This window comes from Cyprinus carpio, chromosome B1 (genome assembly GCF_018340385.1).
Source record: "Cyprinus carpio isolate SPL01 chromosome B1, ASM1834038v1, whole genome shotgun sequence".
NCBI classification, from domain to species: domain Eukaryota; kingdom Metazoa; phylum Chordata; class Actinopteri; order Cypriniformes; family Cyprinidae; genus Cyprinus; species Cyprinus carpio.
This window is the reverse complement of record NC_056597.1, coordinates 9,768,359-9,784,703: the sequence shown is the minus strand read 5'-3', so window position 1 is coordinate 9,784,703 and position 16,345 is coordinate 9,768,359. Positions and strand designations below refer to the sequence as shown.

Genomic DNA, 16,345 nt, shown 5'->3' with positions numbered 1-16,345 from the left:
CGTGTAAGACTTAACACAGATTTGTAACACAAAAGAGAACTAAGCCAACCCTCAGTCAGCGTGAAGAGATGCTGAGCTCGGCACTTCAGATGCAAAGCACTTGTACAATTGCATCGAGCAAACACAAAGCCGTATTCTGCGTCACAATCTCACATGCATGGACCAAAGCAGCTGCACTTGTGCTTGCACACTAATTTAGTAAAATATGTACTTGTGTTTAGAATAACATGAATTCTTTAATTATGCAATGAATTCTGCATTCAGTTTATTGTTGAAATAGAACAGCACAATAACAACAAGGTCTGTATTATTGGGTTGGATTTTATGACAGTCAAGTCAGAATGCTATAACATGGCTATATACACACAAAAAAAATCTATCCTAAGAAAACATTATTAAGATTTTGTTAAAGTAATGTATTCATATACTCATTTAGTGTGATTGAGTACTGCAGGGGTTAAAGCAAAAAAAAAAAATCCTGCCCTGAACTCTTTTCCGGGGATGGGGCAGCACATGCAAAGCATGCAATGACTGTGGCGGGCAACTTTAACATTTGAAAGGATACTGTGGCAAAGTTATTGCTTTCTTTATTCAAACCGATTTTCTTTTTCACAAATATATGGTTGACCTGAAGAATGAAAGCTGTATCATACACTTGGAAAATTATGAGCTATATCACCGCTTATAGGGGTGTGACAATACAGAGAGATGAGACAAAATACAGACACTTGGTTCATTAAAACGTGACAATATTTTAATAGGCTACTATTTTTAAGAAATTTTCATAGACACAATATTTGTCTTTTAATTACAAAAAGTAAAAAAATGCAGTTGTATTTAGACATATTTTAACTAATCTAGGGCTGTAACTAATTATTATTTTGGTAATCAAGTAATCTACTGATTATTTTGACAACTGAGTAATCTGATATTTTTTAGTAACACAAACAGACCTAAGTGAAAACCAGGCTTTAGTATGACTATTTATATATAAACTTACAATGAGGCAATAATAACTGGTTCAAATAAAATATCAAAGCCAAGAAATTACATGATTGTACTGAAGAACACTGTTAAAATACATAATGTAATATGCCTATACATAATACAAACATAACCAATTTAAGTCCATTATGTAGGCTATTAAAACAAACACCTGCAGAGGGCGCAAACGGCTTGGTGACGTTTCATTTTACAGAGTGATTCAACGATGTTTAAATCCATTAAATTTTAATATCTGGCCACATGCAGAAACTTTTTTATTGAAATCACGATATACAATACATGGCATATTTAGACATAGGTTGATGTATTCTCCTGTGTCGGCAAAGGTTTATAAATTATTTACGTTGCAATACAATGCACACTGTTTTTCCAGATGAACGTTAATTCAAATTCACAGCATATACAGAGGAAGAGTTTAGACCCTTTCACGCATACAGTCTTTACTGGTAAATTAATGGTAAGTTACCATTAATAGATCATGTGTGAACAGGACCTTTTCAAAAATCCAAATCCAAAAATCCAATCAAAAATATTATTTTTCTTTCTGTTGATGGATTGACAAGAGGGTAAACAAATGGTGAAAAAAATGTTATTTGGGGGTGAACTATCGCTTTAAAATCCCGTTTCATGTCTATTTTCAAGTTCAGTAAGGGAAGGAATGGGTCTTATTAATGACTGTGGCCTTAAGTGACTTGAGATTATGTCTTAATATACTATTCAATCAGATGATAGTGAATTAAATAAACATACAGTAATTTTGATTAAAAACTATGTTACTGCTATGGCTTGCAAAGTTTAAAGTTAACAAATAGCTACAGTGAGAAGACACTCTTCATATTATTATTATATTACCTTTACTGGTAGCCTACATACTATTAATTAATTGATTGACTGAGTTATGAATAAATGAATGAATGAATTAATTAATGTCTTTAGCTATACAGCACAATTGTGCCAATAAAGTACTGGAAATTGCAGTGTGAATTGAAAATCCAGTGTTTAAGTGTGTGAAAGAAAAGTCACCTACACTGACTTGCCATGTTGCAGCATTGCAAACAATGCATCCTTACAACCACTAAAGTATGATAATAGCAGTGGTGCTTTACTGGATGTCACATGGGGGAAAGAATCTCAAGTGTCTGTTGTGTCTGTTTAGACTTTGGCATCTGTACAATCTTCAACCTCACCTTCTAGTAACTCATCCAGGCTGGTGATCTTCTTCCCCCCTTCCATGGCATAGATGTTCCGGACTCCTTGCGGTAAATTCACGCTGTCTGAGAGGGAGCGGGTGAGCTCCATCAGCAGCGCGTCGAAGGATCTGAAACGGTCACCGGACACCGCGTACACCAAGCCCTTGAAATACTTATCACCGTTCCGATAGAAGCGAACTTTTTTCGCTTTCCTCTCGGAGGTGAGCGACTGCAGTGTACGTGTGCGGTAGAAACTACAGTGCGCACTGTGAGCGGGGCTAGGCACGAGACCGTTACCCCGCGAGCCGGAATTAGATGCGCCACTGCCCCGCGGGGACCGGTGACTCTTCTCGCGCTCCTCGAAATGCTCCCACTCGATGCTTCTGCCGGACATGTTTATTTCCTTGAAGTCAAAGCGCGGATCCTTGAATAAATTAGCTTGTTTTGTGCTGTTGTTTCTACCGGTTGTTATTCGTGTTATTTTTCCTCCTAAGGACTTTCAACCAATGATATACGCATTTTCTGTAGGGAATCAGTCGAACAAAAGACCAAAAACCGTTCTCTTCAACTTTTTATACAGCTAAATAAAGAAGTTGTTCAAATATATATTTACGAGAAATGAAAGGTTGTGAAAGTCCCAGTAGTCCACAAATCCAAGAACAACACAATTCAAGGACAGACGCTAGAGTTGAGGTGAGCCCCGGTCATGATGAGATGAGACGCTCAGAGCTGTATGTGCGCATGCTGGACACGCGTGACCATCCGCGGTTTTCTTCATCCCTCCACTGGCACTCAATCAGGCCAACACTCACCACACACCTACATAAAAGCCACGGAGGAGAGGACTCCTGCTCAGGGTCCTAAAACGCCAATTTCTCTCCAAACGCAGTGGTTCTGCGTGGCCCACTAGGGGGCCCCAACCTTCAAAGGGGTCAAAATAACTTAAAGGGATAGTTCACGACAAAAATTATGGGACGGCAAAACCTGACTTACCAGCGGACAGATCTTGTTCCCCATGTTGTTGTGGTCATTTTGATTAAATGAATACCTCCCGCTCGTGATGATATATTGAGGTCTTATAATGAAGTGAAGCGACATTAACATTATTACCTGAAATCAGCATCACCCAAAGCACCCAATAATGATGTGATATGTGGATGTTTTACGTCTAAAGCATATAAAGTGAATAAACTTGTCTTAATCAACTAGTTTTTACATATATCACAATAAACCATAAAAACTTTAATTTTGCTCTTTCATTCATCAAGTAGATATTAAATATTCATATTTTAGAGTTTGCACAAATACTCACAAGATTACAGTAGACTACGACACTTTGTTAATACACATGGACGAATCTCTAGGGCAGTTTGTCTTTGTTCTAAAAATCAAGCAGTTTCACCAGAACAGCAGTTTCTCTTGCTCTTTAGCATTCTTGCAGTCACAACACTGAAACTGCTGACTGTAATATCAAGACACAGATTAAGCAAAATATGTAATATTTCAGTGGTGTGCAGGCCTTTCTGCCTCCTGAGACACTGCGAGGGGCAAACACTGACATGGCGGTTCTTTTATGAATTAAAGGAATAATGAAAACTGCTGTAACTGCATGAAAGGAAGTAAACGGGAAGGAAAACCCTGGAGAGAGGACATCCTGAAGACAATAACTGTTACAGCTGAGAAAGAATCCCTTTCTCAAAAATGAAAGAGAGGGAAGGAGAGAGGAGATTCCTCTCTCTGCAGAGAAACTCCTGCCTTAGGCCTGGTCTTACATAATCACTGGAAACATTATAAGAGTGGATCAACTTAAAAATAATGATCTTAAATATCAATTAATGCTGTTTAATTTTACTAATATTAATTTATAAAAGAGTAAAATGAACATTTGAAGTTATTAGTTCATCCTTACACCTACAGATAATATCTAATATTCCTTTTGACAATACTCAAGGTAAAAACAGTGTCTAATTTATTTAAATCATTTTAAGAATAAACAGCAACTCACCACTCATCCTAGAAAGCTGGTTTCCCTTTCTCATAAATCCAAAACATAAAATTCTACATAAAAATGAAAGATTATAACTGAATACTTTTACACAACTTTTGTATGGACACGCAGGTGCTTTATGTGTTCCTATGAAAAAAAAAAACAGTACAAGGCTGATTTATTGGGAGCTATTTTAAGGTTGGAGTAATTGGATTTGTCAAAGTTTGCAAGGATGGTAAAATAAAGATTTTTTTACACAGTTTTTCTATGAACACTAGTGTGGTAATACTATTCCAAATAAACCTGCCCCTAAACATCTGATCTTAGAGAGGTGAAGACTGCATAGCTGTAGCTCTGCATTAAATATCTGTCATCAGAACCTGCCATCTAGTGCATGAACCATGTATGCGCAGGAGGACGGTGGTTCTGAAATCGAGAATCCGGTCTGTCACAAATGCATACATAAAACATTTTATGTACTGTACCAAATTCAGAAATTAATTTTCAATCCATTCCACCTATACATAAACTTAAATTATGAGGAAAATTACAGTCTAATAGGTTAAGGAATAATTAATTTCCTCACCCTTAATCCAGGTATGAACCATTCCAAAACTACTGATCGTAGTAGACCACCAAACAGGACAAGCTTCAATCACCAGCAGCTGTGCAGTCAAGTGGGTGGGCGTATGGGGTGCAAAAGCATTTCCCATGACCCAGATCGCTCACATTCCATTAGGAGTGGGATGTTGTGTGTTGAGTGTGATGTGATGCACAGAGCAATCTGATGTTTTATTAAAGTAGCCGATATAACATTGCTTTGTAGGTGGGTAGGCCTATTTCTTTAAGATCACTTTTGGCTGTGCATGTGAACTTATATTTTCCCTCGCTCTTTATTTATTCATTTTTGATGATGGATGTTCATAGATGGCATGAAAAAGGTAAAAGACTACTCTCATAGATGCAGTAGGCCTATATTCACACCTGCAATTCCACTTTTTGCCACATTGTGATGCCCTAATACACAACTTGACATAAAGTGTTTAACTATGGTTTCTGGGTAACTACATTTATTTGACATAAATGCATTTTTAATAGAAGTATTCGTCACTGGTTAATAAAAACGTCAGTCTGTGAGTAGCAAATCTTCCGAATGAGTCTTGCTTCCTGTTGAGATGATCCAAGCCATGAACACACACACACACACACACACATACACACACACACACACTCACACACACGTTTGTATGTGTGTTTCTGTGAATTGTGGGGATTTCCATAGACTTCTATTAGTTTTATACTGACCAAACAATATTTTCTATCCCCTAACCCAACCATAACTCTAAACCTACCACACACAGAAAACCTGTTTGCATTGTTAGACTTTCAGATAAACAACATTTACTATTTTTAATAATTTTTTCCCCTTTTGGGGACCCCAGGCCGGTTCCCACAATATCAAAAATTTCAGGTTTTATCATTCATTTGGTCCCAACAATGTAGCATAAACAAGTACACACACACACACACACACACTTTTTTTTATTGTTTACTCTTTTGCTATCTAAATGGGGTCATTACATTACATTATAGACTTGTATAGTTTTTATATACAGACAGTTATAGATTTTATAAACAAATCCTACCCCTAACCACCCCTAAACCTAACCCTACCCCTTACAGTTTTTTTTTTTTTTTTTGCATTTGTAGGTAGACGCACACACACACACACACACACACACACACACACACACACACACACACACACACACACACACACACACACACACACACACACACACACACACACACACACACACACACACTCAGACACACGCACACTGGCTTCATTTTTTTTTTTTGCCCCATTTTCCATGAGCTGAACTCAAAGATCTAAGACTTTTTCTATGTACACAAAAGGCATTTTTCTCTCAAATATTGTTCACAAATCTGTCTAAATCTGTGTTAGTGAGCACCTATCCTTTGCCGAGATAATCCATCCACCTAACAGGTGTGGCATATCAAGATGCTGATTAGCATGATTATTGCACAGGTGTGCCTTAGGCTGGCCACAAAAAAGGCCAGTCTAAAATGTGCAGTTTTATCACACAGCACAATGTCACAGGTGTCGCAAGTTTTGAGGGAGTGTGCAGTTGGCATGCTGACTGCAGGAATGTTCACCAGAGCTGTTGCCCATGAATTGAATGTTCATTTCTCTACCATAAGCTGTCTCCAAAGGTGTTTCAGAGAATTTGGCAGTACATCCAACTGGCAGCTGCTGCAATAATCGGTTTGCATAACCAAAGAATTTCTGCACAAACTGTCAGAAACCATCTCAGGGAAACTCATCTGCATGCTCGTCGTCCTCATTGGGGTCTCGACCTGACTGCAGTTCATCATCGTAACCCACTTGAGTTGGCAAATGTTCACATTCGATGGCGTCTGGCACCTTGGAGAGGTGTTCTCTTGACGGATGAATCCCGGTTTTCATTGTACAGGGCAGATGGCAGACAGCGTGTATGCCGTCGTGTGGGTGAGCGGTTTGCTGATGTCAACGTTGTGGATCGAGTGGCCCATGGTGGTGGTGGGGTTATAGTATGGGCAGGCGTATGTTATGGACAATGAACACAGGTGCATATTATTGATGGCATTTTGAATGCACAGAGATACGGTGACAAGACCCTGAGGCTCATTGTTGTGGCAATTTTTGAACTTCATAAAACATAATTTTGTATGTTTTTAAGCCTTTTGTTTTACAAGGACAAAGGAAGTGTCCTCATAAACCATATATACCGGTACACACACACACACACACACACACACAAACATACACAATGTATATATATAAACACACACACTTATTATTGGGCGATTCATTAGACTGAAGTGGCCTTGGAGTTGTGTAAATGATGCACCAGGACAGCAGAGTGCTCTTTATTACAAATGAACATCTTGGCTGATGGCATACTTTAGCAGCAAGCGGGTAAAATATCTGCCTGTTAAATATGCCATAAATCTGTCAGCCAGCGTATTTGTTAGCAAGCAGCGTCTGTCTCATCTGTGGCCAAAAGTGAGCCAAGGTTACACACATCAGGACGAGCTCACTGGGCAGCCCATCTGATCATATAACTCACACCAAAAACTCTCCCTTGAGAAATAACATCATGTCTGCTGTGGCCATGAGGCTGGGACACATATGGTAGTTGTTCAAGCAGATGAGAACATGTTTGCATTAATAATATGTTTACTAGACATGAAAAGGAAGGGCAGCCTATGTGAGACCATCAAGTCATCCATGCATGGTTATTAATATGGGAGTTATGTATAGAAGGTTTATTGACATTTTAAAGATCCATGCATAAGTTTTCATCATATTAATTAGTATATGAGTCTCACAGGAAGTAAACATGTAAAAAAAAAAAAGAAAAAAAGACAGTTGGTTTACAGTAAGTATACTGTACATTACATGAACTAACAATAAAAATAATACATTTAAAGCATTTATTATTATCTTAGGGTTAATTTCAACATTTAGGCTACTAATGCATTATCAAAATCAAAAGTTGTAGGCCTATCTGTTAAATAGTATTTAACAGAACTGAGCTAACATGAACTAACACTAAACAGATGTATTATATTAACTATCAAAGATTAATAACAAAGAATAATAAATACTGTAACAAATGTATTGCAAATTACTGATTTAGTTGACATGTACTTGCAGCGATACATAGATAGGAGAATGTCTAAAGCTGACTATCAAAATAAAGTGTAGCCTAACCAAGAAGTTTTATCATCATTTACTCAACTGTATTTGAATGAGATTTTATTTTCTGTGGAACATAAAATAAGATTTGTTTCAGTTTTTTTGTTTATACAATGAAAGTCAAATAGGGTAAAAAATTATATTAGATTCCACTCCACTGGCTTTCATATGCACAAAAAGCATGGGCATATTTGCATTGCTTCAGCGTGAGTCAAGTTCATTGACGGCTAGTTTCACAGTGAATATCAAGCGCTCTTTGTGGGATAGCACTATCTGGTCAGTTCGCTGCTGTCTAACGTTTTGAAAGCGTCACGGTCCATGTGTCGGCCACTGCTTGACCAAATAGCAATGACTTTGTTGCTAGTGTTGCAACATAACTTTTAGCGCGGAAAGTTTACATGATTCATGTCACATCACACTTGAGGTGCAAAGACCATGATGACTGACAAATGGCCATTAACATATCTATTGTGTCATAGCATTTAGAATAGCAGATTCAATCCGTTTTCCCTTTAAAATGTTATAAAATTTCATATATATGCAGTCTAAGTTGAAACAGCAAACATTTTAGTAGTTTAAAGTTTGTCCAGGAAATCTTCTATGTGACCGGTCAATAGATGGAACTGTTGCTCAGGCTTTTGTTTTTAGTCTTCAGGGATCCTTCCAACTCTTGGCCTGGTTAAAATTATAAGAATTCTCAATTTATCAAAACTGTCTGTGCTAGACACCCCTGACACTGCATCGATGAAACTTAAACAGGACTGTTGCTCTCTCAGAGTATTTTAGGCAAACCCTTACATTAATTAAAACTTCACTGCTCTCCCGGTCATACCAGTGTATTTGAATGTACAACTATACAGAATGCCAGATTTTTAAATAGCCTACACGCCACAAAGAACACTCATACAGGCTACATTTTGAAAAGTGACCTTGACTTGAGAGATATAAACAACTTCAATGTCACCGGCTAAAAACTGTATCATATAGTGTGCCCATATTCATGACCAGATTTTAGCTGATTCAGTGTGATAGAAGCATTTCAAACGGGCTGGAGCTGAACAGAATCGCTCAGATGTTCCTCCGTCTCACAGAGACAATGGTTCCTCTGGTTGCTAGGAAACCTGCACCTCAATCTCCTTAGCTGGTCTCCAACCTTCCTTGAGGTGCCTCTAACGATCAATCACCTCGCTGCACGAAAACGGGCTTCAAATTAGGGAGAAATATGTACGGCCACTTAATCACTTCAAGCATAATGTTATTCTGCAGACAGAGTGTGAAATGTCCAAAACCACTTCATGTGTCTGATATTAGAATATGCTTCTGGCGAAGCATTAATTAATGCTTCTCAAATCTCTGGTTGTTTCTTTCACTCATTTCCTTTCGTCTTCTCTTTCCTGCCATCCATCTGTTGCTCATTTCCATTTCTTCTGGTTCAGTTTGGGACAGAAACAAGCCCTCTTCTGTGCTGCATGCACCATAATTTATTTTTGTTATTTATTCATAAACTGATGTGGTTTGTGTTATATTTGTAGTGATAGCCAACAATACATTGTATGGATCAAAATTATCGATTTTTTTTTTTATGCCAAAAGTAATTAGGAAATTAAGTAAAGATCATGTTCCATGAAGATACTTTGTAAATTTCCCTGCCGTAAATATATCAAAACTTAATTTTTGATTAGTAACATGCATTGCTAAGAACTTAATTTGAATAAAATTTAAAGGTGATTTTCTCAATATTTAGATTTTTTGTATCCTCAGATTCCAGATTTTTAAATAGTTGCATCTCAGCCAAATATTGTCCTATCCTAACAAACTCCTAACAATACATCAATGAAAAGCTTATTTATACAGCTTTCCAGCGTTGTATAAATCTCAATTTCAGAAAAATTACTCTTACGACCCTTTGTGGTCCAGGGTCACATATTATCAATATGCATAGCCTATTGATGAAATTAATACCTCAGTGGCATGGTAAGTTGTTTTGAATAAATGCCATATAAAGCTCGGTGCCGATAGCATTGTTGCGCTTTGGGCATCCCAAGTTCGAATCCTGGCTTGCGGTTCTTTCCCGATTCCATCCCCTCGCTCTCTCCCACCTCACTTCCTGTCAATCAACTGTACTATCAAATTAAAAGCAAAAATTAATCTTAAAAAATGCAGTATAAAGTTCTGTATAACAAATTAATAAGATACAAAAGATAGAAACAGCATGTGTAAAAACCTTTATGGTGTTTTTTGAGGTTATGTTTAAATAAGTGATTTGTTTATGAAGGTTTTTTTTTTTTTTTTTTGGATGAGGCCAGGATAGATCTTTCTATCCAAAATTTAAGTGCTACAGTATGTGTGGTGCAAAAATTTGAATCTTATTAAAATGCTACTGAATTTTAACTGAAAAAAAAGCTCACTTAGCCAAATAAACTTTGGTATGTTAGTCGTTGATATAAAATTGGTAGTGACAACTTAGCATGGCAAAGTTATCGCAACTTGGAATTGTTGCCAAAATGACCATACATATGCATTAAGTCAAAAAAAAGCTGGTCCAGAATGCAAGACAGTTGTGCTCTCTTTTACCGCAGTATTTCCAGACTTAAGGTGAGTCAGCACTTGGTGGTCAGCAGAAGGTTTGTCTTTGATGAGAACATGATGGCCATGCCAGAGCCTGTCCATGGCGGCACAGCTGCTCTCATAAAATGTTTTGATAGCCTTAATAAGCGGGCGGCACTATGTGCTGCATTTTACCATGATTAAATCCAATCAGTCCACATGCTGTAAATGGTATCTTCTGACTTTACCACAACCCCTGTTTTCAATAACAACTGTCACACTGACACTGTACATAAGGGTCATTCTTCAGTCAGAGGATCATTTTTTTATTATTATATATGAAATGTAGATCTGATGTACTGACATATATAAAAATTGTATAGGCCTTTAACTTATATTATATTAAAATATTACTAGCAGTCAGCTCTCAGATTTGGTAACAAATTTGGTACTTATATAAATCCATGTATAAATTACATTTCTAGTAATTGTAATTATAATTGTAATATAAAATGTAATTGTCTTCTAAAAAGAATGACATGATGGAATGACAGAAGTTTTATATATATTATGTAAACAAAACTTTTATTTTGGATGTGATTAATCGTGATTAATCATTTGACAGCCCTAATATATATATATATAGGATTATGGACCTGTTTTGGTGTGTTTTCCTTCCCAAGGTGCTCTGTGACCTAGTTTTCCCTCATGTTTCATTATGCCATTTAATTCAGGTGTGTCCTGTTAATTACCTTCATTTAGTTCTGTAATTAAACTGTTGTCTGTTCCTTGGTTCCTTTGTCCAGTGTCGTCTATACAAGTGCTACTTGTGTGTTCCTTCCTGCCCTGTGTTACCCTGGTTGTGGATTATTAAAGATTGTTATTTGTGAAAGTCCATCTTTGTTCTCCTTCGGTCCCGCACAGTAGCGTCGTGACAGAACACTGGACCTACAAGCAGTTAAACTGCGTGTTTCCCTTTCTGTTTTGTTTCTGTTGTTCATTCAGTGTTTTTTCCCTATGGATCCCTCCGACAAGGGGTGGGGCGGTTCAAGGAAAAAAATCGAACTGTACAGTTCTCCACACTCGGTTCAACACACGCTGGGACCGCAGTTCAACTTAAATCTGACAACGGATCTGTAATATGGTTTCTTATAAATAACACGTAAAAAAAACAGGGTTCGGCTAATGTATGTTTCTGTTGATGGATGCGCTGTCATCACCCGAGTGCTGATAGCTCGCGCACAGGTGAGACCTGAACAGCACACATTGATATCTGTGTTTAAACTAAACTCATTTAAGCTTTGCCAGTTTAAACATTTAAGAGCCAGAGGATGCAAGCTTGCATGAGCAGGGAGAAGATTTGTGCGTGCACTCATCCGAAGCGCGCAAACTTGCATCTCAGAACACACGCAAATATTAAGCTCTCTCTGAAGTATTATGTTTGAATGGACAAATTCACGCAAAAATTCTGTCAAAATGCCCGTCTTGGTAAGTATCCTATAGCAGACATTTGATTATACTTTATTCAATTTCTGTACCTAAAATCTAATGCTAGACCTACCTAAAAAAAACTGCAAATCACTGTTTATTTTATTTGTATCTTTACTCTGTTGTATTTATTTGTGCTGTTGCTTTTAGTTAGATAGAATATTCTTATTTTCTTTATTTTTATTTGAAAGTATAGTTTTTCCATAAACATATAGCACATACTGAACCGTACTGAAACGTGATTCTAAAACTGTCATACAAACCGTGAAAAAGTTGAACTGTTCCACCCCTACCTCCGGCCCTTTCTCCCATCCAGGATATCTCCTCCTCCTACTGGAACAGGGGGAGAGATCGCTCAAGAGCCATACTAGACTGTTTCTGAAAATCGCCCATCTTGCCAGCTACCTGGATGACGTGCTTCTATGATGCCAGCCTGAACCCTGCGTACAGAGCGCCATCGCCTTTGTGGAGTGGATACTGGCGAGAAATGGATCGACATTTGCTCTCTGTCCCAAGGATGATGTCGCCAGTTCCACTCCTGACCCAGAGCCCAGCCCACCATCACCCCACTGCGCGGAGCTTAAGCCCGAGCCCACTAAGGACAGACAGCCCAGGCCTGTCGCAACTGACAAGCCATCACCACAAGGAGCAACAGAGCTGAGGATCACTGCGGAGCCGGAGCTGCTGATGATGTCAGTCCAGTTGCAAGAGCCGTCTACAACGTCTGCGACGAGGAAGAATGCCGTGGATAGCTAGAGCATGGAGAGGAGCTCCGCCCCCTGCACCATGGCTGAGGGTTAGCTTAATGTGGATCTGGGACTGCTGGACTCAGAAGGAGAGGTTTTGGAAGTATTTGCTGACCTGCCTCCTTTGACCTCCTCCCTCCTTCGTCGGAGCCCTCTGTCAGTCCTGCCCCCAGGTCTAGCCCAGAGAGGGCTGTTATTCCCATGTCTGGCCCGCTGGTCGAATCACTCCCAAGCCCTATGATGACAGAAGCTATCTCCTTCACCTCTGCCCAAAAGAGGAGAATGAGGAGGAAAGGACTGTTGGCTCTAGCCCCTGACCCAAGTTGAGAGATGGCTCTAGCCCCTGACCAGAGTTGAATGATGGTTCCAGCCCCTGACCAGAGTTGAGAGAGGGCTTCTGTTCCAGAGTCCAGCCCAGAGTGGGCTCCTGTTCCCACGTCCAGCCCAGAGAGGGCAGCAGTTCCCGCGTCTAGCCCAGGGAGGGCCTCAGATCCCGAGTCTAGCCCAGAGAGGGCTCCTGTTCCCACGTCCAGCCCAGAGAGGGCTGTTGTTCCCACGTCTGGCCCAGGGAGGGCTCCTGTTTCCATGTCCAGCCCAGAGAGGCAGTTGTTCCCACGTATGGCCCAGAGAGGGCTCCTGTTTCCATCTCCAGCCCAGAGAGGGCTGTGGTTCCCATGTATGGCCCAGGGTGGGCCACAGATCCCTAGTCTATCCCAAGGAGGGCTCCTGTTTCCACGTCTGTCCCAGTGAGGGTTCCTGTTCCTGAGTCCATCCCTGAGAGGGCTTGTTTCCCCGAGTCCAACACAGAGAGTGCTTCCATTCCCAAGTTCTGCCCAGTGAGGGCTTCTGCTCCTGTTTACAGCCCTGAGAGCCTGGAGGCTCAGAAATGCACACCCACCCTTCCGCTTCTGCCTCCTCCACCTCTGTCGTCTGGCAGCCCCTCTGCTCACCCTCAGCCCACCATCTGTTCAGTGCTAGCACCGCGGGTCTGTCAGTCTCCATCCTTGGTGTGGCTGGAGAGTCCCTTGCCTCTGCCTCCAGCCTCAGAGTTCCAGACTCTGCCTCGGCCCATCAACTCAGTGGCTCCACCATGGCTCCTAGCTCCCTCCTCTCTGCTGTGGCCCAGCAGTCCACTGGCTCTGCCGAGCTCCCTCATCCCTCTGGCTCCGCCTTTGTCTGTCGTCGACCATCCTCCAGCTGTGCCTCGTCCCTCAGTCACTCTGGCTCTGTCAGACTCCTCCTTCCCTTCAGCTCCTCCTCGTTCTTCAGTTGCTCCAGCTTCACCGGGGCCTTCCAGATCCCCGCCTCCACCTCGGTCGCCTGAGCAATCTACTCTGCCTTGGCCCTCCGGATCCTCCCCTTCACCCTGGCTCATCAGCTCTCCGTCTCTGCCTTGGTCTCCTCCATCACCTGCTCCACCGGTGTCGGTCGGCCCCCTGGAGTCGTAATCTCTTTCTCCACCATTGATCCTCCCTACGTTGGCTCCACCGTGGGTCGCTATTATGGCTGCGGCCTGGGTTCTGCTTGACTCCTCCTGCTCCAAGCCCCTCCTGTCTCCTCCCTCCATCGTCTCTCCATAGAACTCTGTCTGCCAGCCCCCTCCTAAGTTCCCACCCGTCCCTTCCTCTGTTGTATCTACGGCACAAGGATGCGTCTTCCGGGAGGGGGCGATATGTCAGGATGATGGACCTTTTTTGGTGTTTTCCTTCCCCATGTGCTCAGTGACCTAGTTTTCCCTCATGTTTCATTATGTCATTTGATTCAGGTGTGTCCCGTAAATTACCCTCGTTTGGTTCTGTATTTAAAGTGTTGTCTGTACCTTGGTTCCTTTGTCAGGTATCCTCTATACAAGTGCTACGTGTGTGTTCCTGCCTGCCCTGTGTTACCCTGGTTGTGGATTATTAATGACTGTTATTTGTGAAACTCCTTCGTCTTCGTTCTCCTTCGCTCCCACATAATAGCATCATGACAATTTTCTTCACACTGTAAGAAATGAATACTAATGCAGTAAATGATTTTTGTTAAAATCATAAATTAATTAATTTGTTCATTCATTAATTTCTTTGTCACAAAGTCTGTTAAACATTTTTTTACATTGCTACATTCCTTACAAAAACAGCTATAATAATTCAGTAACAGTATCTTTTATTTGTAATTACAACTTACCACTTTATTGCATTATTATTATTACATTACTACTATTACTACTACTACTGTTTTGTTGCTGAATGTAATAAATAATGAATAAATGATTGATTGACAGACAGACAGACAGACAGACAGACAGACAGATAGATAGATAGATAGATAGATAGATAGATAGATAAATAGATAGATAGATAGATATTTGTTAATCTGACCAAGCTAAATTCCCTGTAATTGCAACTTCATCAATAAACTTGTTTTTGAACACATGTGAGGGACTGTGATAATTCTGAACAAACTCCTTCTGTCTCCTTTTATGGTGACTGGACAAATATCAGCTCTGTAGCTGTTGACTGGACTCCTTTGAGTGGCCTGTGTGTATCCGCGGCTCTGACTGTCATAGTGAGTGATCGTTACTGAACTGCCCTAATTGTTTAATTAGGTTGGGGCGGATGAGATGTGACAGCTGCAGGCTGATTCATGTTTACGAGTTTCCCGCTGCCATGATGGCCTGTCGGTGGGTGCAAAGAGTGATGAGGCCTTTGGCAGGCGAGCTGGCATCTGTCGTCCATGTCATGGGTAATTGAGGAGAGGCCTTCCAAACACTACCGGCTCCACGGCACCGCTACACCTTAATATTTGTCTCTTTTTCTTTATCCATCCCTCACTCTCTCCCAGACACGCTACTTTAATCACACCTGACTGAAATCTGTCAGGTGCACATGCTTTTACCTAGTCTTTATCTCATTTCTTTGCTGCATGAACACCTGGTTGCTAAAGTTCTCGTTTAATCACCTTTGGTTTCATTATTCTGTGTCCGTCAGTGCTTATGTGTGTGTGTGTGTTAAATATATATATACACATGTGTGCATAATGAAATAGTCATTAGTTACAGTTAAAATATACTATTACTGATTCCAAAAAACAAATTTCCAATATATGTGCGAAATATCTGAAATTTCATAATATTTAGCTGAATACTTGATTCAGAATGATAATTAAGGCTTATATACCAAGATATACCAATTCTTTGAATTACACCTTTGAGTTAAAGACTAATTCTATAAATATGACCATGTGGGTGAGAATAATAAGTGCTACTGGGAGATAATATAACATTAAAGTAATCCTTCTCGTTATGGATTTCCAACAGAGGTGGCAGTAATTGAGGTCACAGTTTCATAACTATAACTGATTTTATTTAAAAAGAATGACCTGGAGTCTTGTTCATAGTTGTGAAAGTTTTGTTTCCACATTAAGAGTTTCTATATATATATTATATATATATATTATTGTATAATAACATAAAAAGTGTTCTTAGGCAACAATCAGAGCTATCTTTATAAAATGCAATAAATCACATTCCGCCATAAGGCCAGCAATATAACAAATGTAAAAGTTTTCTGTGAGAGTTTGCATTTATTATCGAGTGCCTAGAAAATATCATACCCGTTTTACAAATTGCAATCAT

General features: G+C 39.9%; 2 protein-coding genes across 12 annotated transcripts in view; both read right to left on the bottom strand.

Annotated features, from left to right (window-relative positions):
• LOC109096258 (serine/threonine-protein kinase DCLK2-like) overlaps positions 1 to 3,091 on the bottom strand; it is a 50,376-nt gene extending 47,285 nt beyond the window's left edge. For 4 of the 11 annotated variants that reach the window (XR_006153697.1, XM_019109896.2, XM_019109906.2 and 1 more), the window contains exon 1: positions 2,193 to 3,090. Coding sequence is in view for 9 of the 11 variants with exons in the window: in XM_019109896.2 (XP_018965441.1) it covers positions 2,193 to 2,589 (397 nt within the window). In the remaining 2 variants the exon portion in view is untranslated. Of the gene's footprint in view, positions 1 to 2,192 lie in introns of all 11 variants that reach the window. The other 7 variants (XR_002018922.2, XM_019109936.2, XM_019109902.2 and 4 more) reach the window with 4 other exon arrangements.
• A 10,629-nt stretch (positions 3,092 to 13,720) lies between these two features.
• On the bottom strand, positions 13,721 to 14,296 carry LOC122136045 (glycine-rich protein DOT1-like). The gene has a single exon (XM_042717576.1). The coding sequence runs from the start codon at positions 14,294 to 14,296 to the stop codon at positions 13,721 to 13,723; it is 576 nt and encodes a 191-aa protein (XP_042573510.1).
• Positions 14,297 to 16,345: the final 2,049 nt, after the last annotated feature.